At 35.3% G+C, this 24,563-nt stretch overlaps 3 protein-coding genes across 7 annotated transcripts in view; 2 read left to right on the top strand and 1 right to left on the bottom strand.

The window, feature by feature from the left end:
* Window positions 1-5,232: 5,232 nt before the first annotated feature.
* On the bottom strand, window positions 5,233-10,256 carry LOC113081301 (BEN domain-containing protein 6-like). 3 transcript variants are annotated; one of them, XR_003282154.1, is made up of 8 exons: window positions 9,909-10,254; window positions 9,244-9,395; window positions 9,074-9,133; window positions 8,861-8,969; window positions 8,346-8,479; window positions 6,639-6,841; window positions 6,443-6,539; window positions 5,233-5,941 (listed from the first exon to the last, which is right to left on the bottom strand). XR_003282154.1 is itself a non-coding variant. In XM_026253376.1 (7 exons), exons 1-6 carry the CDS (start codon window positions 10,120-10,122, stop codon window positions 6,662-6,664), a joined length of 849 nt encoding a protein of 282 aa, XP_026109161.1. In that variant the 5' UTR covers window positions 10,123-10,254; the 3' UTR covers window positions 5,233-5,941; window positions 6,639-6,661. The 3 variants fall into 3 exon arrangements, 2 of the variants coding, with proteins under 2 accessions (XP_026109161.1, XP_026109162.1); XM_026253376.1 differs by lacking the exon at window positions 6,443-6,539; XM_026253377.1 differs by lacking the exons at window positions 6,443-6,539; window positions 6,639-6,841 and having other exon boundaries at window positions 9,909-10,256.
* Window positions 10,257-10,431: 175 nt separating this feature from the next.
* Window positions 10,432-18,425, top strand: LOC113081300 (uncharacterized). Of its 2 annotated transcripts, none has more exons than XM_026253373.1 (8): window positions 10,432-10,586; window positions 10,664-10,785; window positions 11,297-11,350; window positions 11,561-11,611; window positions 11,730-11,789; window positions 12,067-12,123; window positions 12,502-12,564; window positions 15,269-18,425. In XM_026253373.1, exon 8 carries the CDS (start codon window positions 15,613-15,615, stop codon window positions 17,509-17,511), a length of 1,899 nt encoding a protein of 632 aa, XP_026109158.1. In that variant the 5' UTR covers window positions 10,432-10,586; window positions 10,664-10,785; window positions 11,297-11,350; window positions 11,561-11,611; window positions 11,730-11,789; window positions 12,067-12,123; window positions 12,502-12,564; window positions 15,269-15,612; the 3' UTR covers window positions 17,512-18,425. Both variants share the same exon structure in this region, with proteins under 2 accessions (XP_026109158.1, XP_026109159.1).
* Window positions 18,426-21,900: 3,475 nt separating this feature from the next.
* LOC113081297 (LON peptidase N-terminal domain and RING finger protein 2-like) overlaps window positions 21,901-24,563 on the top strand; it is a 95,157-nt gene continuing 92,494 nt past the window's right edge. Inside the window, exon 1 of one of the 2 annotated variants that reach the window (XM_026253371.1) lies at window positions 21,901-23,475. In XM_026253371.1, the coding sequence (XP_026109156.1) occupies window positions 22,734-23,475 (742 nt within the window). In that variant the 5' untranslated portion in view covers window positions 21,901-22,733. The remainder of the gene's footprint in view (window positions 23,476-24,563) is intronic. The other variant, XM_026253372.1, reaches the window with a different exon arrangement.

Here is a 24,563-nt window from a genome sequence, read left to right as displayed (position 1 = left end):
ATGATTTATATACAAAAATAACATTGTACAAATAAACATGACTAAGAGCACCTTTAAATACACAGCTACCTCCTCTAAAATGTCTATAACCTGTAAACACGTGCCCAAGCATAAATTTGCAATTTATACTGTATATTAACATGATTACAACACCATTACTTAACAATGAATTACTTCATTACTTAAAAACACAACTAAAAGTTTATTTTTCTTTTAAATGGAAAATTCTTACATAATACAAAATAAATTCAGAAGAAATGAGCAGTTCTGTAAAATAATGTTTAAAATGATATCCACTCACAAGAGATGAAGACATAGAGTCTCCTCATGGGGGATGAATACTCCACACTTGAAATTCAAAGGGAAATTTTTTTGTTCAAAAACATGTGATGCAGCATCCATGCCAGTAGCTGTCAGTATGAAGTCTGTCATATAGGCCAGTAGGTTACAGTCCAGCTTTGGTTTGGTTCTGTCTTGACCTTCAGCCCAAATGGACGCAGGAGCTAAAATGAGAAGAATACACACCACATTAACACACAGCTTGCTGGAATACTCAACTGTACTATTGAGTAGCCATGTAACAATGTCCAAGTGCAATAATGTCCATTCAGCCAGTGTTTTAATAAATAACCCATAAATTATTAGGGCTCCAAAAGCCAAGCAGAAAGAATGTACATTATATGATCAGCTGAGTGTATTCTCCTTTAAAGTGTATACTCTTGAAATGTTAAACAAAACAAGAAGTACTAGTCTCATATATACATCATTTCACAAAAGAGAAAATGGGTTGGAATAAAGGACAAAAGACATCTAACCAACAAAGGGATAGATCTCTAGACACTCAATTCAATCTTAAATGCATAAATAATAAGGAATTGAGAAATACCCAGATAGATAATCAAGAAAGGGTTTTTATTCACCTAAAGCTATTGTATTGTTTCAAACTGGACCTATTTTATGGTTATTTTTTATTCCTTTTACAATTTAAAAAAAAGATTGGCTCTGTTATATTTCACTTCATGGTAAGAACAAATCAGAACATTCTTCCAAAGTTCACGTTTTGTGTTCCACAGAGTCATAAAGGTCTGAAAAAACATGCGAGTAGATGATGACAGATATAAGATATTTTTTTTTGGTAAGTTAATTATCCATTTAATATTTATCATATTTAATTTGGGGAGTTATACTGACATTTGTTAGACAAACATTCATTGGATTGTAAATGTACTTGCCAATAGAACTCACTTTCTTTCAGTCCAAGAATTATTTCTTTTTTTTTTTCATGTTGGTATACACTGGACAGGTCTTTTTTAGCAGACTGGGGACCAAAAAAAAAATTAGATATACAGTACATACCATATAATCATTATATGTTTATTGATGGCATTCACTACGACTTTACTATTTACCTATAGTAAATAAATCAGCAAACAGCTGATGGTTTCACACTCTCTCTTTTCTGTATTAAAGAAGATGATAATTAGAAATGACATTTTTGCCAGTCACAAGTTGTCCAAAATCATTAAATGTAATGTTTAAAGGGTTAGTTTATGCAAAAAATGAAAATTCTATCAGTAATTACTTACGCTCATGTTGTTACAACCCCGTCATTTTCGTTCATCTTCTGAACACAAATTAAGATATTTTTGATGAAATTTGAGAGCCGCCTCACTCCTTCATAGGCTTCTTGGTAATTTCATCCTGCTGGCCCAGAAAAGTTAGTAAAGACATCGTTAAAATAGTCCAAGTGACTACAGTGGCTCAACTAGAAGTTAATCAAGCAATGAGAATACTTTTTGTGCACAAAAAATAAAAATATATAAATAACAACTTTATTCAACTATTAACTTTCTTCAGTGTGGGCCTCTGACGTTATGGAAGCATATGGGTAGCATTATTCAATTTGGGATGTAATATGCAAAATGACAATGCAATATGTAAAATGGCAATGCATTTCTGTATTTACATTTACATTTTCCAATACATTTGTGCAACCTTTGGTGCAAAATGAAAATGAAAATGAAATTACATAATTTTCATTTGCCATTTCCTACACCAGTTTTAATATGTAAAATGAATATTAATTTTAACGCTTTATAAGTTGCAAAATTAAAATGAAAATGTATTACAGAAATGATTAGATATGTCTAACACGTTCAAGCAAAAACTGTGGCAAAATGATCATTTAAATGCTATTTTTGTTAAATGCATTAACACTCACAGTCAAGACACTTACGATTGCATTTTCATTCAATGACCCTCAATGAATGTAGCAAAATCAAAGTGCACATTGAAAATGTATTCCGAGCCGATCAAATCTCCGCCCCCTCCCGCCCTGTCAATCACTGCGTGAACAAGGCGGGGCTTACAGAAGGTCAAGAGACTCAAGTGAGAGAAAATGGACAAGACAGTTGGCCGGTGTACGTTTTGATCATTTCGGTTTATGGCTTCAATATTTCATTCGCACTTGTGGGCGGAGCTGAAACGCTGCTTTCATCTGATTGGTCGAATCGCTCCGCCTTCAGCTCGGTCTTTTTATTCTTTCAGGCAGAATAAGAGTCAGTGCGAGTGAAGCACTATGTCTGAAACCACCGCTCACTGTTCATTAGCGTAATATTTGAATCAGATGTAGCTGGGCACATAATTCGTGCTGCTGAGACCTGCAAATTATTTCTAGGTTGTAGTATTGTATGATTATTGTCCCACTGATAAATACAGTGCAAATAGTTCTCTCTCTTTGGATAAAAGTGAAGTGGAAATAAAAATCAATAATAGACTGAACAGTTCCATGTCTGTAACATTTACCACTCTCATCTTTTAAGTCAAAAGGCACTAGGTATGTGTGTGTGTGACATTAATAAATAATTGTAAAAATTAATATAGTTACATTTCTAAATAAAAATAGTAAAATTAGCTCTATGCTGCTCAGTGCTCATGCTGCTCAGTGCTCCTGTAGCCTACCCCAGAGCGCCCTCTCGCGGCTGTGGACGGTAATGTTTTCTCTTGGTCCTGAATAAATGCGACTTATAGTCCAGTGCGACTTATATATGTTTTTTTCCTCGTCATGACGTATTTTTGGACTGATGCAGCTTATACCGAAAAATACAGTTAACATTATTATTATTATTTATTATGAGAGTAATTGATACAGGCTAGAACTTAAATGTTTCACCCAATTCAGCTCAGATCTTCAGACTCGTCCGACCCGTGTTGCTTGTATAACTGGCCAGACTTACCTTCCCAAAAAATCCTATTTAATTTTATTTCATAAATTTAACTATATTTATTTCCACTTCACTGTTATCCAAGGAGACAGAACTATTTGCACTGTATTTATCAGTGGGACAATATTCATACAATTATTTAACGGGGTCTCTTGCAGGTCTCAGCAGCACAAATTATGTGCCCAGCTACATCTGATTCAAATATTACGCTAATTAACAGTGAGCGGTGGTTTCAGACATTACACTGCTTCACTCGCACTGACTCTTATTCTGCCCTGAAACAATAAAAAGACCGAGCTGAAAGCGGAGCGGTTCGACCAATCAGATGAAAGCAGCGTTTCAGCTCCGCCCACAAGTGCGAATGAAATATTGAAGCCATAAACCGAAATGATCAAAACATACACGGACCAACTGTCTTGTCCATCTTGTCTCACTTGAATCCGCTCCTTGAGATTTGAGTCTCTGACCTTCTGTAAGCCCCGCCTTGTTCACACAATGATTGACGTGGCGCGAGGGCGGGGACACGTGATCGGCTCGGAATGCATTTTCAATGTGCACATTGAATTTTGCTACATTCATTGCGGGTCATTGAATGAAAATGCAATCGTAAGTGTCTTGACTTTGAGTGTTAATGCATTTAAGAAAAATAGCATTTAAATGATCATTTTGCCACAGTTTTTGCTTGAACGTGTTAGACATATCTAATCATTTCTGTAATACATTTTCATTTTAATTTTGCAACTTATAAAGCGTTAAAATTAACATTCATTTTACATGTTAAAACTGGTGTATGAAATGGCAAATTAAACCTATGTAATTTAATTTTCATTTTCATTTTGCACCAAACGTTGCACAAATGTATTGGAAAATGTAAATGTAAATACAGAAATGCATTGCCATTTTACATATTGCATTTCCCAAATTGAATAATGCTACCCATATGCTTCCATACTGACGTGAGTTCATGAGAGCGATGGGTCAGGATCTACCATTATAGATTGGTCTGGATGTAGTGTTTAAAATGGTTATAAAGTGTGCATTTCCTGGATGTCCGAATCGTGAGAAACCTACAAGAAAACGTAAAAGTGCCTTACCAATGCCGCAAAATTAATGGCTTACATTTCACTTTCCCATCAAATGATCGTGAGCTTCATCTTCTCAGTTCTCGCGCATGCGTTTTGGATTTCATCAAAAATATCTTAATTTGTGTTCCAAAGATGAACGAAAGTCTTACGGGGTTGGAACAAAACGAGGGTGACTAATTACTGACAGAATTTTCGGGTGAACTAACCCTATAAGATCTGTGCATGGGAGACAGTGGATGTCAAAATATATTAACAATACAAAACAATTTTAGATTCAAATTCAATTTCTATTGTTTATAGATCTGCCAGGTTCTCACACCAGCCAATCACAGTGCACTCCCTCTCCCGAATACTGATTACTCAGACCTGCACCTCATCATCACACTCATCACCTCCATCATAAATACACACACCTTACCCCAGCTCATTGTCCGGTCTCATTACCTTACCTCATCCAGCAATCTCCCAGCTTTGTCCTTGTTCCTTCTCCATTGTATCTGTCTTGTCACCCATCGTATCATCCATCAGTCCTCTCACCTGTAAGTGAAAACATTCCATTCACCTCCAGAATCCAGTTCTCCAATTTATCATTGTGCATCTCACTTACCTGCTTTTTTCTGTACCGCTCACTGTTTTCAATAAACTTCCTGTTAACTTCCCTCTTCCTTTCCTGAGTCTGCTTCCAAAACAAAGTTCTGTGAATGTGAGATGCATTACACACGGAAGAAAATGGTGGGTAACAAAGAAATCTCCAACCACAAGAACTCGTTTTTCTCAAGCCATTTTTCCACACCTGTCGAATGTAGTAACATTTTCAGTGAGACGAGATTAAACGTGACTTCCGAAGAAAAGCATATCAACATTGCGATTTGGCTTAGTGCAGATCAAGTGTGACATGGGATCATAGTCAAATACTTCATATATAGATGTTCATCCATATTTTATTTGGGAAGTAAAACTAAAACTAGTTTGACAAAAGTATTTATTTATTTTTTTGTACAAATTTACTTATCACAAATGCATTTGAACTAGAACACATCTTCAGGTCCTTTTTTTTTTTCATGGGGGTATAGTTGGCTGGAAAAAAGGTTTTAAAAAACAAAACAATTCATTATGTACCATATATATTCATTAATGTTATTTTAAGGCAATAGTTAGAATTTATATTTGAACAAGCAGCCACAAGTTGAAAAGACAGTTTGAAGATGAAAATGTGATTGAAAACTTAACTGACACTTTTTTTTAATTTTGGTCCAGAAAATTTTTGTTTTATTTTTTTATTTGGAAGTGTATTCTTACTGTATTTTAGTCTTGTCACGTTATTTAATGATTTCTGATTCATATAATTTGTCAGATACAAAGCAATAAAATCAAAAGGCAGAAAATGAACCCAAATTGACTAATAAACCTATAAGGACATACAGTAAAAGATTTGGCAGTTGTATTATTATTACCTTTTCCCATCTGATTGAACACATTTAACAAATTTCTTTTACTGGGGTCCAAAGTAATAACATTTAATGCACTAAAGAGATAACTAATAAAACAATGTATTTTAAAATAGATTTATAGAAAAGTCAGAAATTGTATCCAACATCCTTCCTTTACTCCTCATCCAGAATTTGGTGAGATCTGTAAATACACAAACACACAATACATCAGCATAAAGCAGAAGTCACAAAACTATTTTTTTAACTCAGGTTAATGCATTTACATACTGCACGAAATTGTAGTAAGAGACACAAAACTAAAAAGTCGACCTTACTCCGGTGTGCGTTATTGGTTTATTAAGCATAATTGGATGTTTTTAAAAGAGAACTGACAAAAAAACTAGGTGTTAGTTTTATGGCTGGACGATATAACGAAATATATAACATTGATATGAGTGATCACCGGGATTTTGACCTAACTATATTGTATTTATATAAAGCATTCACAGGCAAATTTTGCTTTATATCTTGGAAAAATCTGACATTGAGATATGTTTTTTTCTTCTACACATATTTGCGATTTGAAATTATACCCTCGTCTTCCATTGCTCAGACAAACAGCTAGAACCAGCTCAAACTCAAGTCATAGGAAGGCAAATATTCTATCACTTGCCCAAGATCAAAAATTGCTGTCTTAACCTACCCTTTCTTGAACAGCTTGCTTGCATTGTTTAATTTATTTCTTGCTGCCACTCTTAGCTCGTTAATATTTGAAGAAGGAAACTTCTTTAAAGTGTACTCTAAAAATTAATTAAAAACTATTATGAGAGATATTTAGTGACAATTAACACAACTGTACACAATATAATGAATAAAAAATAATGTATGAAGTATCATACCAAAAATGGCATTGACATGCTTCTTATTCAAGGAAGGTTTCACACTCTGATGCACCTCCCTTTAATCCAGTTAAGGAGTGTGTTGACAGCTCCTCCATTGTGAACATCACCCCAAGCAGATCACACACAAGTTTTGAAGGTCTCTGATGGTTGCATCGCATAAGCTGTATTTTGTTAACTGTAACGCCATCAGCAATGGTCACCTAAAACATAATAAAATAATAGTAGAACACCCAAAATGGCATTTAAAAAAATGGTAACACTTTACAATAAGGTTTCATTAGTTAACATTAGTTAACTACTATTGTTAACATGAACTAAAAATTAATAATACTTCTACAGCATTTACTAATCTTCGTTAATGTTAATTTCAACATTAACTTATATATTATCAAAATCAAGTTGTATTCGTTAACATTAGTTAATGCAAAGTAGGGCTGGATGATTGAAACCTCGATTAATTGAATATTTTACCTCGATTTACGATTAATGAACAATTATTTTGTTTCTGTTTTGTTTTTTTTGCCCTCATAGTTCACTGACAAGGTTTGTACTGTAAATATGATTGACTATTAAAGGTGGGATATTTTTTCCTGTTGAGAGAGCGATCTGACATCATAGCTCACTATCAGCAGTTATCTTATCTATGTTCGTAACATTTCTTACAGATCTCAGTGTAAGAGATAAATAAGGATCAGATAAAGATAAATTAGCCCAGTACCAGTACCAGTGATTGCGTGTGTGAATTAGTCATACCGTCTCTATATTAATTGTGAAGCAGTGGGTTGTAAAAAGCAGAGATCTAGACTAACTTTTTGCATATACATTCACATTCAACATAAAACACACTCTCACATATATAAAAACTGTTGAAAAATAAAAGAAACAAAGAAAAGTCGATCGCTGTAAGTTCCGCCTCCATCAGCTGACAGGTGCGTCAGAGCGCGTCACGAGCCCACAGGAGAAAGCGCCAAATTCAAATAAACTATCTTCCGCCTATTTTTCATTCATTCTTTTTTCTGGTGGATTGCCTCATTCTGTTTGTGACACTGTACGCTGCAAAACCATGCCATGTTTTTACTACCAAGATGCAGTTTCCGGCCGTGAGTTATTCCATAACGGACACAAACAATTCTGTCGCTGAAGAAATGAAATGTAAACAAAGGAATTATGATCCATATAACAACGTTATTGCTTTGTTGGACTAAACGTGCTTCATGAGATGTCATTCAGTGGACCCTTACCTTCCTAACTAAACCGGGATTTACAGCTGTGGATGTGTTTATGACTCGTTATTACGACGGATCTGGTATGTACAGCGTTTTCATTGCTTATTTTTTTTTATGTGTACTGCTTACACAAATGTAGCAAATACAGTCTTTATAAGCTTTCCATTGAAAAACAGCGATCTGTCGTCAATGCTTGGGGCTTAGATCTTTATAATGATACATAGTTTGTCAAGATTACATTTTTTTCATTTAATCTATTCATAATCACTGACACGTGCAAGTGGAGAGGCTTTGAGGACGAGGTCGTTCTGGTGCAGGCTAACAGGTTAAAGAGTACCTGCCCACGTTTTTAGTTAATAAAAGATTCTATTTATGTCAAAATATTTGAATCCTTATGACAAAATAGTAAGAAATGTACTCAGCTTTTACAATTTTATTTTATCAACCAATTGTGCTTAAAAACAACAACTAAACTTACATCATCCTCAAGGGGTTCCACCTGGTTGTCTTGCGATGAGTGTGGATGTGCAAATATGGCTGGTTTTTGATGCTTTGAAGGGGCACTTCTTTCTTCTAAGTCCCCTTTCAGCGCACACACCATGCTCTTCAACTCTGAAACAGGGATTCATAAATTGTGCTTTATTACATGACATATAGCTTATAACACGCTCTTACACATTTATTTTTTAGCATTGTTGGGAGGAATACAATTGTGTATATGTGGTTTTCACAATATGTGGTTTCATAAACCAGATGCATTTACACCAGTTTTGTCTGGAAAGTGGCCCAGACCCCCTCCTGAAGTGGTTTGAGCGATTGGAATTAAATCTGCCTCGAATGCATTATGGAGAGCATTTACACCTGATCTTTTCATGATCGAATAGATTAAACGCATGAAGTGGCCAGATGTAAAGAGCCCCTATAAATCTCTATCAATTATAACAATGCACTATCTGTACATAGACTACAAAGAAGGCCTGAAATGTTGTTTACCATTTATGGTGTCCAAGTGAAGAACTACTCTTCTGTTGTCTTCTTCCAGCTGCTTTATTTTTTCTTTCAAGGCACAGCAATTTGTGCATTCCTGTACAGCTGTACTGCCCTATACACATATAATATTGGTAGTACAAACTGTTGCAATGTATGTACCCATTTACAGCTAACAATATCTATAATCATGCACTAAATCATGATGCATTCACTTACAATTAACTGCTCCTTGCGCTTTTCCAGCAGTTTTGATAAGAGACTAGGCCTCTTTTCAGGCTTAAAAGTGTAGAAGATCACAGTATATAATTTTTCTTAGCAGAGTTACAATATTACAGGTTAAATTATATAAATTTAATTGGATACTATTTTAAACACATGCTACATACCTTTTTCTTAATTATGTCCTTCTCCGCAGGCTCTTCATCATCAGAAGAGATGCAAAGAGCTTTTCTCTTCCTTTTTCCACGACCACAGTCCTCTTCGCTTTCATAGCCCTTTATAAGCTGATCTCTTAATTTGATCAGACTGTGCTTATCAGCTGTTTGGAAAATAAATTTGTGCAAAATTACATTGAAACCTCTCCTAAAAGCGGTTTAATTTTTTAAGCATTTGACAGTAGAGCAGAATCTGTGGGCTTGATAAAACTGCACAGTTTGTTTGATTGCATAAAAACACCAAAAAAAGTTAAATATTTTTTATTTGAATTTATCCACTTAAAAGCTTTTCACGCTATTAGATATATATATATCGTGCCTGTGTGACGTCACTCGCTTAGTTTAGGTCCATGTTTGACGCCTCAGGGCGAAAGTTTTATTTTTATTTTGCAAAAGCACCGTTTTTTACGCAAATAAAAACATAACTACAGTATGAAATTATGTAACGTTACTTACACTCTTATTGTTGTATGACAAAAAAAAAATGAAAATGTGAGTGAATAACGTCGACCGTCCTGAGATGTTAGCAACGACTAACTTATTAGTTGGGAACAGTGACAGCGAGAAAAATAAACATTTTAAAAGGATTTTCACTGCGGTCCAAAAACTTAACTTACCTGACATTTTAAGAATTTTCGCAGGGTAGAGCTGATACTGGCCCTTTTTGTCAGGCCATCTCACCGTTATCACGGTATCTTTTTTCCAATGTTTTGGGTTCAATTTGTCTCTAGACACTCCACAACCACTCAGGTTTACCCACTTGAGGTCCCCTACAGCAAACGAGTCCTCTTCAAAAAATGAAAAAAGGCAGTGGAAATTCGGCACATCCATTTTCCCACAAATTAATCTGAATAAAGGCTAAGCTTAAGCAAGCTGGAACTGGAACCACAATTTAAACTGTACTGTAACCGTCCGTTTACTTCTGAGCTGACGCACGCGACATCACGCGAGTACGCAATCGCATACACGCCAGTAAGTGGTATGTATACACGTATTTCGCGCCCTTTTCGTTTTGAAATGTGAACTGTGAGCCCGGTACTGGCTGCTATCAAGCTCTTGTCTACTGATTTTTCTAATTATTATAGTATATTAGTATATTAATTAATCAGTACATTATTATATACTGATTATTTTCATACAAAACGTCTATTGACGGGTAACGTTGTTACTCATCACTTAGTTTTAATTTACTTTTTTTTTTTTTTTAATCGGAACTTTGCAGTGGAACAAGGTCTTGTTGACATAAATCAGCAATCTAACATAATCCAACCAGTACGGGGGTGGACGACATGAAGGTGAGTTACAGTCTTTTTTCCGTTTAGCAGCGATACGTCTGTGCCTAATCTTTCTTTAACGTTACATATTTGTTTAGAAAATGTTAAACAGTTGTTGAATCAAATCGACCTGATAATGGCGCAGCGAGGCCCATACAAGAAGTATCTTTTGGACGTGGAGGCCGAGATGCCTGCAACTACCAAAAGGCGCAGGTTGCAGGTAAATAATTCATGTAGAGAGGCATTAGGTTACATTGATATCCACGGAAATCATCAGTTGTTAAAATACAATGTGTATGAATCAATAAAAATGTTTTGTGGTTGATTTCATGAGCTATATTCTTGAGTCAGCAAAAAAATCTAAATTGATCATATCATTTTTTAAATGTTACTGTAAACAATTTATCTGTTTGTTTATTTTTGTGAAACTATTTTCCATATGAAAATAGTTTTCACAATCCAATCAAACAGCCAATTTATGTATGTAATGAGTGGAGCTTGTAAAGTCTCCCAAACCCTGTCCATAAACATAATTAAGCTTCACCCAGTAACTGTTATGTCCAGAGAGAGGCAGCTAGACATCAAGCACCACATGAAGTCAGTCGCAACTTCAGTTTCATGCTAACTTAAGCTTTTAATTTTTTTTTTCATCAGTGCACAAGTATCAGTTGTCTTGTTTTACAATGTGATGGTGGACAAACACTTATCAGTTTATATCTTAAAACATTTAGGCAAAAGATGCCCAAACAATACATGGCGACATATGTTCTGAAATGGAATCTCAGGTTTGTGTGATTTAATTTATATAAGAAGTTACTAAACTAAAAAAAGTAATTTTGATTTTAGTAAAATTTACTTTTAAGGCAAATAAACAGAAACACCTGTTAATCGTTAGTTATAATGTACATTTTAAAGAGTCAAGTATGTGGTCTTTGAATCATTTTTACAAGCAATGGCATGATAGATAAATACTTCTGTAATACAATATTTTTTAGGAACCAGCCAATTCAGAAAATTTGGAGGTACTTCCAGAAACTGAACATGAGGTCAGTATTAAATGTTATTGGATTTAAGTGTCACAGAGTATTTTTGTCTAAAATAAAAGGTCCTAAAATCTCAGCCAAATAATAACTAATGTGAATAAATTTGTAATGTGATGTGTAGCAATACACAGATTCAGCAGAGATTGAAGATGTGAATGAATATCCAGAAGCTGAACCAGAGGTAAGCTAAAATAGTTATATATTACTCTTTAGTTTATTATAATGTTTGATTAGGATTCAAGCTAATCTCTGCAGGACATACAGCGACAATTGGTATTTCTATCTGATTTTAGAAACTATTTTAGAATATTTTAGAAAGTCTGACTGATAAAACTTTTGCTTTTGCAATTACATATTATGTCATACTTGTGGTACAGACATTGCACACTTCACTTAAATTTTCGTCTCACGTTTTCTGCGTGTTATTGACTTATTGACTTCTGTGTTGTGTTTTACAGGAAAGCAATAATTATTTTGACCATGAGAGGACTAACAGTTCAGATGAGGAATCTGAGGTGTGTAGAATGAAGTGTTTACCCAGAAATTAAATATCTATTATTCAACCTCATATTGTTCATTTTATCATCAATGGAACACAAAAGGATATTACAAAAAGATTATCAAGTTTACAAGAGCTTGCTCTATTTAGTTAATTTAGTTAGTTATTTTTTCAACTTTCAAGACTATCAAGTTTATAAATGACCAGCTTCTAAAAACAAATTTCTAGTTTTGTAAAAAAGCAGCTGCGTCTGCAGCTGCAGTGACGATGTAGTTATGCTGACGTGAAGCTGACGCGCCGTTCACGCTTGCGATGTGAAACAGCCGTGAGCGTGAATACAATTCTGTAGCAGTTAAAAATAAAAAATGCAATGTTTTGTTGTTTTCTATTGTAGGAAGTGGATGACCCACAAAATGCTGAGTGGAGCAGTGATGTAAATTCTCAGACTGCACCTAAGGTTTGTTTGAATTTGAAATTAGTAAAGTGTTTATTTTGTAGTCATTATCTAGTAAGTGTTGGATCATTCCGTGTCAACTCAACCAGAGGGGTCCCTGGCAAAAAACTGTGAAAACTCACACTTATTTAAAAATAACATTAAATTACAATCGTAACAGTGGCTGCAAAGGAGCATTCATTAGCTATTTCCACTCCCTTATTTACATTTTCACTCGTTTTGATTTGAATTAATATTAAGACATTATGAATGATAATAAAGTTAATTTGATCTACAGCTCAACTCAAGCTCATTGCTTTATCTTCAGCCCCCCAGTGCTACCAAATACTGTCTGTAGATCTGAGTGGCTCTGGTAGGGCTGGGTGATATATCTGACGATATGATCATGTGCATCTAGTCAGTTAATCTGGTGATGGCGATTTAGCGGTAATCAGGGAACCAGATTTACTGACTAGATGCGCATGATCATATCGTCAGATATATCACCCAGCCCTAGGCTCTGGTGCTGCTGCCCTCAAATGTTAGTCTGGAGCCTGTGAACTTAAAAATAAAACTGCACATTGTAATGTCTGTAAAAGGCATTTGTTTGTAATACAGTAAAAATGGGGGGAAATGTGAAAAACTGCGTTGCAGATTGATTTAAGGTGTGCCTCTAAATTTTCTGCTTGTGCTCCTAAAAATGTTCAGTAAGGGGCTACAGTGTTCCTAGTAAAAAAAAAAAAGTTAGTCTGGAGCCCTGGATAGTATTGAAGAAAAATGTATATTATCAATATATACAATATATATACAATATAAGCTTCAACAACTTCTACAACTATGACAACAGCTGCTGCTGTAGTCACTACAAGTGTAGATACCGTAGGAAAATCGAGCAACATTTGAGCAGCATTTGGCTATTGATAATCTAAAGTCTCCAGAGCCATTTCTAATTCAGTTCAGAGTGATATAGTTTCATCATTGCATCATCGTCAAACTGAATGGTTGCAAATCAGAATTTGGGACATGGGTATTAAAAAAAAAAAAGTATTGTGTATATATGTGTGTGTATATATATAAAATCTGTGGTTAGTCATGGGTCATGTATGGCATTAAGAATGTTAAAAATAACATTAAAAAGCATTAAATTGGATTTGAAGATACCTGCAGAAACCCTGAAAATAGGTGGAACTAACGTTCGCGCGAAAGTCTCTGTTAACAGTGACAATGATGGAGATAACTAAACATTCAAACGACTGGTTACACTTTAGCCCTGTGATATTAATCAAATTTTATTTTCGATTTCGGCTTCCTAGGATTATAATAAGAAGATATTTGAGGTAAAACTATTAAAAACTAGCCGCATTCAGTTTAGTGCATCTTCCTTCCCTTCACATTGCAGTGATCGCACGCTGTCATTTCTCCCTAAACCCAAATTTAACGTCGGAATCAGCACAATCTGTGATTTTTGTAAAATGCAGTCTCTGCTGTTGCTAAATTGCAGGACGTGTTTGATAATAAAAAGAGCTATTAAAAGCATAATCTGTGCAAGAGACGTTGCCCCGTTCCCAAGGCGTGCACACTCGGAAACGGACCGCAACTAAGCAAACTGTATTTTGGGTTTCGTGTGCGCGTCTAAACAATCAAATACACACAAAATATAAACACAGTTTATGTCTTAAATGGTAGTTAATAGTTTGGAGAAAATATGTGTATTATTAGATCTGCATTCCGTCTTAAAGTGATAGCATCTAACAAACCTGCTGATGATTAAGCCATTAATGTGAATCAAACAACTAAAGGCAAAGAGAAAATCACTCAAGCTCTTGAATGAATAACTTTAGCTTTAATAAGCATTAATCTATCTATAATAAACTATGAAGTGTTATTTTACATTTGATAACTTGGTAACACTTTACAATAAGGTTCATTAGTTAGGATTAGTTAACTACATTAGTAAACATGAACTAATCATGAACTGCACTTATACAGCATTTATTAATCTTTGTTAATGTTAATTTCAACATTGACTAATACTAATAATTGATTAAATATGAACTTTATTAAAACCTTGTTAACGTTAGTTAATGCACTGTGAACTAACATGAACTAACAATGAACGGCTGTATTTCTATTAACTAACATTAAATATTAACAAATACAGTAACAAATGTTATGTGTTATATGTCATGGTCATGATTAGTTCATATTAGTAAATGTATTAATTAATGTTTAATAAATGAACCTTATTGTAAAGTGTTACCGATAACTTTATTAATTTCTTTTGTAGGTCATATTACTTAACTGAACAGCATGTAGACCTTCCTTAAATTAAAGCACTGTTTATTTAATTTCTATCTTTGTTTTATTGTATATTTATTTTATTTTTGTTTTTGTTGTTTGCTTATTGTGTCTTATCTTATGTAGTCTATATAAAACACAAAAAATGCCAAATAATGTTAAAACATTACTGTTTCTTTTGCTGTAGATATTTATTTTCAAAATATAAAGCCATGTTAATGTTCTTAATTATTTCTTTAAATAAAATAACAAAAATAACCGATAAGAATACTGTTAAACTGGGGAAGTTTCTCAAATTTGGTTGATTTGACATGAAATGACCCTATTGCAGTTTAAGTTCTTTTTGTAAGGTTGTTCCATCCAAAATCATGAAAGTTTGCACACATGGCTTAAAACAATTTAATCATGGTAATACTTAACTTTTTTTTAGGATCCCTTGCACTTGGATGATGGAGATGAACCTATATATCCAGGAAGTGATGTCACAAAGGCAGAGACTATTTTAATGATTCTCACATTTGTCCTGCGTCATAAAATAAGTGAAGAGGGTCTGAAAGATTTCCTGTCACTACTGCACATCTTGTTTCCAAGTATTCTGCCAGCCACAAAATACCTATTTTTAAGTACTTTCTATCCATTACAAATCAATTTGAAATTCACTTTTATTGTGAGTCGTGCAAAGGATACATTTGTAAGGAAATAACAGTACTCACCAAATGTCCTCATTGTGATCTTCCTTTTGACATTGCCTCTAACCTTAAAAGTGGATCATTCATGATCTATTTGCCATTGTCTTCCTCATTGAAAGATGTCCTTGAAAGTCTGAAAAAGAACTCCCAACAGCTAATAAACAAAGCTGAATGGGAATGGGATGACACAATACGTGACATTTTTGATGGTGACGTCATGAGAGAGCACATTCAGAACAAAACAACTGGCCGGTGGGATTTGACTTTACTGTGGAATTGTGATGGAATTCCCGTATTTGAATCATCTCAGTGTTCCCTCTGGCCAATACAAGTAACTATCAATGAGCTGCCACCAGCTATGGGAAAAGAACATATCCTGCTGTCATCACTATGGTTTGGCAAGTCAAAGCCAGTCATTGAGACCTTTTTAAAGCCATTTGTTGAAGAGATGGAAGTTTTAAAAGAGACTGGACTACAGTGGATCGATGGTGATGAGATTCGCACTAGTAGAGCCTTTGCAGTTGTAAGTGCTTGTGATGCGGTTGCAAGACCAATGCTAAAAGACAGCACACAGTTTAATGGCAAGTATGGATGTGACTGGTGTCTTCACCCTGGTGAGCGTGTAGAAAAGGGAAATGGCTTTGTGAACACCTACCCTTATGATGATTCCCCTGTAGAAAAAAGGCAACCCCAACAATGGGAAGAGGATGCAGTCAAGGCCTCACAAGAAGGCTCTCCTGTGAGGGGAGTAAAAGGAATATCCCCACTTCTGTTTCTGCCATTTTTTAACATCATAACTGGTTTCGTCCCAGAGTACATGCATGCTGTCCTATTAGGTGTTGTTCGTCAGTTTATGACCCTGTGGTTTGACAGCTCATATCACTGCAAGCCATGGTATATTGGAACAAGAAAACAAGTCATTAGTAGTCGGTTGCTGTCACTTAAGCCCCCCAAGGAAGTCACACGTACTCCTTCTTCATTGGACAAGATAAGATTTTGGAAAGCTTCGGAATTTAAGAATTGGCTGCTTTACTACTCCTTTGCTGTTCTTCAAGGTGTCTTGCCCTCACAGTATCTAAACCACTGGTTGCTTTTGGTTTATGCTATGCATGTGCTCCTTATGAATAACATCTCACGGCAAGCTATACAAAAGGCTGATCTTGCTTTACATAAATTTGTGATACAAGTTGCACCGTTATATGGCAGAGAACACATCAGCTTTAATGTTCATCAGCTAACACATTTAGCTGATACTGTCAAGTTATGGGGTCCATTGTGGTGTATATCAGCATTTGCATTTGAAAGTAATAATCATAATCTCATGATGTATTTTCATGGTACCCAGTGTGTTCCTGAACAGATCTGCCGCACATTTCTCCTTTGGCGTTACATCTTTAGACAAACAATAACAGAGCAAAATAGTCTTGTTTTCCGTTACTGCAGGAGACTTACGGGAATGAGACAGGTAAAAAACCTGCTCATTTTAAACAATCTACATCTCTTTGGCACTCCAAAATTTCAACCACTGTCACCAAGCCAACTTGCTGCTATTAACCGAACATTTCACATTATCGTACTTCGTCCATTACAGTTCTTCAAAAGATTTTTACATGATGGCATTTTGTACACTTCTGATACGTACACAAAAATGCGAAAGCGCATTAATTCTACAGCGATGCTTCAGGATGGAAGCTTTTTGCGTATTCAGCATTTAGTTTTGCTGAGGGGTCATTGTGGCTGTGGATTTAGTGATTGTTCCTGCGCATCAATGCCTTTAATTCTGGGTCGTCCTCTCAAAAAACAAACAAAAGCGCCATTCACAGACAGACAATTAAACTTTAGTATTGATTTTGTGACCGAGGTAACGGAGAGTCTCGAAACAATTGCGGTTCCGGTTTCATCACTAAAAAACAAATGTGTTTTCATCAAGATTAGGGAAAAGCGGTATGTGATCCCAATTGTAAACACAATCGAAACAGACTAAAAGCTTAGTTTAGTGTTGTTACAAGCATCTGAACAGATAGGTAGCTTTACCCACTTGTGTTATTAGATCAAATATCTATATCTAAATATCTATACGCTACATTGTACACCATACAATTAAGTTTTATTCAACAGATTAGTTCTATGAGTTCAACACTCTTGTGTCAGGAGAAAATGTCTTTTTTAAACTTTGTAAACTACACAATCTGTTTACACAATGATTCATAACTATTGTACTCCATAATTAAACACACAAGTAGTCCTATATAGTAATGTTAAATAAAAGACAATAAGATGTCTATGTTATAAGTAGATGGAAGTTTTAAAAGAGACTGGACTACAGTGGATTGATGTTGATGAGATTCGCACTAGTAGAGTTTATGCAGTTGTAAGTGCTTGTGATGCTAAAAGACAATACACAGTTTAATGGCAAGTATGGATGTGACTGATGTCCTTCATTGTTAAAAGAAAATCAGATGTCAATGTACTAGCTGGATGAACATGTATGAATATTAAACATTGTAAACCATACAATTATTTATTTATTTATTTAATAGACCAGTCCAGCAGTTCAACACTCTTGTCATGAGAAAATTTAATGCACATGTACAACAGAAATGTGTGTGTGTTTTAAACATTGTAAACTACACAATTATCTGTTTATACAATGATTTGTTACTGTACTGTTATTAACACAAGTAGTCCTATATACTAGTGGTAAAAGACAATTAGATGCACATGTTAAAAGATGTAAGGAAATGTGTATGTGCTTTTTAAATATTTTCTTGGCTTTATATGTCTGGATTATATAAAGATATGTTGAAATGGCACTTAAATTTGGATGTTGGTATAGTGTTGAAAGACTGTCATAAACCAGAAGTAATAAAGAGATTAAATAAAATGGTCTTACATTTTTTTGTCTTATTAATGACATGCTGTCATGATTCTGCCCTCGTGTCCTTGATTTTTCCTAGTCTTGAGGCAGGATCATGACAGACCCGTGTTTTGTGTACAAGCACATGGCCTTGCCTTTGGGCCATGTGCTTGTGTTGTCTCGTTCCCTTGCCCCGCCCCCCTTGTTAACCTAGTCGTGTCTTGATTGTCCCATCTGTGCCACCTGTCGTGTCTTGATTGTTCCCCCTATTTAGCTTTCCTAGTGTGCTCTGTCTTGCGTCGGTTCATTGAGATTTGTTCCCTAAGAAGTGTCATTGTGATTGTACCTCAACTGTGTCCTACAATTGTGATTGTGTGTGAGATTGTGCTGTACCCGCTGAAGTCCTTGTATTACCGTGAGTGTTTATAGTTAGTATTTAGAGTCCTTGTTTATCTTGTCAGTCCAGTCCTGTTTTAGTTATTTAGTCTTTACCTTGCTCCGTGTTTTCCCCCTCGTGGGTTTTGTTTTCCCCTTTTTGTAATAAACCCTTTGTTTGAGAATCCCTGTCTGCACCTGAGTTCCTCCCTTACCAAACCCTGACACATGCTGCAAGTTGATTTAGAAATATTTTCAGGGAAGTTTAAACATCAATGTGTATAATTTTTTTTAGTTCATTCATGATTGTTCATTTTAAAACATGCATCTTATATGGCTGCATTTTCGTCTTATCTAAAAAGATGACTTTCAGATATTGTTGGCTCTTATTTATTTTTGTTACCCCTGGATTCCATATTTTTCCTTTTAATTTAGTAATTTTATGAAAACTTATTTACTTTTGAAAACTTAGATTAAATTCAAAACTCACAATTTGCAATTGCTAATTTTATTTGCCATGTTTACATTCAAATATAAAACATGTCAAGTGCTGAGAATTCAGTAGGCTAAAAATTTTTATATTTAATGAAAAATAGTAATGACATTTTGGGTGTATGAAAAATAAATGATAGATGACTAGACAAACTCATTAGTAGACCTGTCACAATATATATATATATATATCTATGTATGTATATATGTATGATTTTTAATGTCTTCATTTAGTTTATCAAAAATACAGTGAAAAGTAATTTTGCATTGCTAGTTTAAATTTTTTTTTAACTTAATAAAATGTAACTTATTCAAAGCTGTTTTATAAATGTTTTTTGTTGTAACAACTTACAAAAAAACACATTTGCCAAATTTAATGATTGTTTCATTTTCACAAACTATTATAATAAGATTAATTATAATTATTCTATTAAAACTAAGAAAAAGCTAAATCCCGAGTTAATATATACTGTAGTAAAAGCATTCTTCATTTCGTTGTTGGTTCTTCTGCAAATGCTGTGGTAAAACCATGGTTCATCATGGTTTTCTGTAAAAACCATGGTTCATTTTGTAGTTTTTTTGTAGTTACTATGGTTTTACTACAAAAACCATGGTTAAACCATAGTAACTACAAAAAAACCATGGTTACTACAAAATGAACCATAGTTTAACTATGGTTTTTGCAGTAAAACCATAGTAACTACAAAAAAACCATGGTTCCTACAAAATGAACCATTGTTTAACTATGGTTTTTGCAGTAAAACCATAGTTACTACAAAAAAACCATGGTTAAACCATAGTTACTACAAAAAAACCATGGTTAATTTTCGTAAGGGTGACGCCACGCCCACTGTGTCTGTCTTGTGCTCCTCCCGTGACAATATAAATTCATAAATCAGTCAATTTTGTATTTTATTATGAGATTTTATTCTGACTCAAGCACTGATGGACGAAAAAGCACGTATTTCGACATTTGCAGTAAAAACGTGAAATATAAATTCTCAGAAAATGCATTTAATACCAATATATTGAAACATCTGTTTATATACTCCATTAATAAAGGAGTCCAGACATTGGAAAAATATCAGTCCACATGCGTTTTATATTTAATATGAGGGAAATAGACATGCATGCATGCGTTACACAAAAAATATTTAACATTTAGGTAGCAAAATATTTTATAGTAATTCTGTCAATTACACTAAGGTTATTACATTGTCTGCTATATATTTGCTTCTTATTTATTAAATACGGGCAATGGATTGATAAAACATTGATAAAAATTAAGATAAAATCACAACAGACCCCGAAGAGAAGACAATGCTGAATAAAGTAGTAGTTTTTGTTATTTTTGGACCAAAATGTATTTTCGATGAGTATTTTCGTTACACAAAAAATATTTAACATTTAGGTAGCAAAATATTTTATAGTAATTCTGTCAATTACACTAAGGTTATTACATTGTCTGCTATATATTTGCTTCTTATTTATTAAATACGGGCAATGGATTGATAAAACATTGATAAAAATTAAGATAAAATCACAATTGTCATCCAGTTCTGCGCGCGCGCACATTACAGCACGTGGAAGTCACGCAGAATTTCACTGTTATTTCACATCTATTTTTGGGCTAAATTTGGACCAAATCCGACAGACAAAACAAAGACCAACTTTTCAAGTCAAGTTTGAAGGCCATGACGAGTCGAGTTGATTTAAAAAAAAAAAAAAAAAATGAATTAAAAATAACCTTTCCAAACGACGTATGGTGGCAATCCAAGACAATACATACCACCAATAGAAGAAAGCAATTTACCAATAGAGACCCACAGGGACCATTACTGTGACCATTACAACCAACATAATTTCCATTATAACCATTAAAACCATTACAAATTTTGTAATAGTTTCTATTGTTTGTGTGTTCATTTTTTTTCAGCAGTAGCCTACCCACTAAGACCATTACAGTTTTCCAAAGAAACCACTAAATTTATTGGAGTCATAATGGTTTCTACTGGTGTCCAGTAGATACCACTAGAAGTTTCTAAAGGTGTTCTATTGGTCCTTAATGGTATCCAATAGACAATACACGCCACCAATAGAAGAAAGCAAATTACCAATAGAGACCCACAGAGACCATTACAGTGTCCATTAAAACCATTAGAATTCCAATAAGAACCATTAAAACCATTACAAATTCTGTAATGGTTTCTATTGTTTTTTTCAGCAGGGAACAGACCCCGAAGAGAAGACAATGCTGAATAAAGTAGTAGTTTTTGTTATTTTTGGACCAAAATGTATTTTCGATGCTTCACCAAATTCTAACTGGTCCCTCTGATGTCACATGGACTACTTTCAGGATGTTTTTATTATCTTTCTGAACATGGACAGTATACCTTACGCACACTTTCAATGGAGGAACAGAATGACTAAATCTAAAATATCATAAACTGAGTTCCGATCATGAACGGAGGTCTTACGGGTTTAGAACCACATGAGGGTGAGTCATTAATGACATAAATTTCATTTTTGGGTGAACTATACCTTTAAATTACACATCTGTTTTGTAATTATATAAGGGAGCTATATAACACACCAATGGTGAAGGTTCTCTTGCAGTCTTCAGACAGACGCTATTGCACCAATGAGGCTTCAATCCTGACGTCATGTGCTTCTTACGTGAACGAGAGCCAGGCAGACCGTATTACACGCTCCCGTCTCGTGTTAGTGCGGGCAGAATGGTAACGTCTCGACTTTATTATAACAACCGATTATTATTTACCGTTTCTACTAACTCGTATAAGACATGGACATCCTGTAGAATCATCAGAACAAAAGTGCCCCGGAGAAGGACCGTTTTAAAGGGTACTCTAAGCAAGAGAGTTCAGGAGGATTAACGTTACGCAAAGTACCGCTGCCGGAGACATTGAGTCTTACATAAAACGAATGGGCCTCGGTCATGAATCTGCTTCATTCGACAGAGATCAAGAAACTTATCATCAGCACTGAAGTAGATGTGTGTAAATCAGCTATCGACTTTTTTTCGACGGTCGCTCGTCAGCTTCGTGTTTCGAGACTCGTAACGTTATGTGATTTCATATTTTGAAGACATTTAAACATTGCCCTCGTTAGATGTGTTATGATAATATCGTTAACGTTAGATGTGTTATGTGGGCCTCTTGTTTTGTCAGAGGTTAGACAGGATTTTTTTTTCGCTTTACCGGGAAATGTACCGTAAAGTCATTTAGATGATTTGGTGGGCCTAGCCGTGGTGAATGGGAAATGAATAGTGTAGGTTATATAAACATTTAGCCTTTGGTCTCATTGTTATAGATTTCTGCCAATATTCCGATCGTGCTACGTTAAATGTGTCTTTATTTTGAAGGAACTAAAAATAGGACTATAATTGGTTATTTGTAACCTGTATTCTTAAAAAACTTTAAACTAGAGCCCTGCACGTTGCATTTTATGCGGTGTAGCAGACAATGGACGCAGGGATTCAAAACAACGCAGAACATTATGTGCACGACCTCTCCAGCCCGACCGCAACGGGATTGTGTGCGGAAATGCTCGGGGTTGCGGACGAAGCTTGTCGGGCTGGAGACTTTGATCTGGCCGCGGATATCTATACTTCTCAGCTCGCCGAGCTCGAGCACACCGACCGTGGCCTCTGCCTGCGGAAAGCTGACGCGCTAGCCCGTGGGGGACGCATATCCGATGCGCTGGACTCGTATTGCATCGCTGCAAACCTCCAGGCACTGAGACCTGATGAACTGCAAATTTTAGTTGAAGTTATAGCGCATACGATCCATACAAATAAAGAGCAGAGTGACAGTAAGACAATAAGCGTGGGCTCTACCTCAAATAGCAGTTTTTTTGAGAGTGACGAGATGGAAGAAGAGCAGAACTTAGACTTGTTTTCATGCCGCCTTTGCAAGAGCTTATTGATGGAGCCGATGTCTTTGGTGTGTGGACACACTTTCTGTAAGCGCTGTCTGGAAGATGACCTGGCAAAAGAGTGCAGAAGCTGCAGTTTAAAAACCAACAATTCACCCAGGCAGTTTACTATGGACGGACTCAGAGTAAATGTCATTATCAGTGGCTTGATTGGAAAATGGTTCAACTCGGAAAGCAGGGCGAGACGATACTGGTCGGAAGGGGAATGTCTTTGGAAAAAAATGGACTTAACCAACGCAGTACTGAAGTTAAACACGGCGATTGATCTAGGTAAGATACTGTTACATTCACGGCCTTTTTATAAAGAACTGACCTACTTTCCGAGACTGACAGAACAGCCACAGGGGGCGACGCTGTGCTTCTTATTCTAAGTGATGACACTGTTTTGTAACAACGTGACCAATACAATTCACATAAACCAGTTGAATTAGGTTTGAATTGACCATATGCACGGAGCGCTATTTTTAGAACTTGCGGATAAAGATAAGCCAGCTCGTAATCTTGCGGTGAAGCTCATTGTTCTATATATAGGAAGCGACTCCTCTCCATATTCTTATCAGAAACTGAGAAACAAAATAATTGCAACCTCATAAATAATGATAGCGGAATTAACATAAAGTTTCATGTTATTAAAGAACACATAATGAGTCTGGTAATCCCAGGAAGGCACCGAGACACATAACTGTACATTTAAATGCTGACATTTATTCATTTACATTTAGCTGACGCTTTTATCCAAAGCTATATATGCCAGAGGTCGGACGCCTCCGGTGCAACTAGGGGTTAAGTGTCTTGCTCAGGGACACATTGGTGTCTCACAGTAGATTCGAACCCGGGTCTCTCACACCAGAGGCATGTGTCCTATCCACTGCGCCAACACCACCCCTTATTATTTAATTTAATAACAAAATTGTTTTATCCAACAAAGACGTGTTGCTTCTGTAGTTTTGTTTAGTCTGAATCAATTAATGCACAGGTCTATTTTGACATCAGCTCGTCAGATGATTCAATCAGTTGCCACTGTAAAATCACTCGTGTCATGATTTAAAAGATTTCCTTGCGTAAATTTAAATTTAACATTCACATTTGTCATTCCTGCAACAAATGGGTGGATGTTTGGTCCTCTCAGGCAAACAAAACTTTTCTCCAAATTGTGAGTGTATTATGTAGAGGAACTGAGCAAAGTTTGGTCCCCTTACTGCATCGAACAGTTGAATGGAAATAACTGAGGTGGCTTATCTAAAACCAGGAAGTAATCATGCGTATGGTCAAATGGGGTTCATTGAGCTGTTAGGTTGATGGAGAATATGTACATCAATGTTTAGTCACAGCTGTTAACAAACAACATCCATTGTCTT

The sequence above is a fragment of the Carassius auratus genome, unplaced genomic scaffold (genome assembly GCF_003368295.1).
Source record: "Carassius auratus strain Wakin unplaced genomic scaffold, ASM336829v1 scaf_tig00033710, whole genome shotgun sequence".
NCBI lineage: Eukaryota > Metazoa > Chordata > Actinopteri > Cypriniformes > Cyprinidae > Carassius > Carassius auratus.
This window is presented reverse-complemented; position numbering and strand designations above follow the sequence as displayed.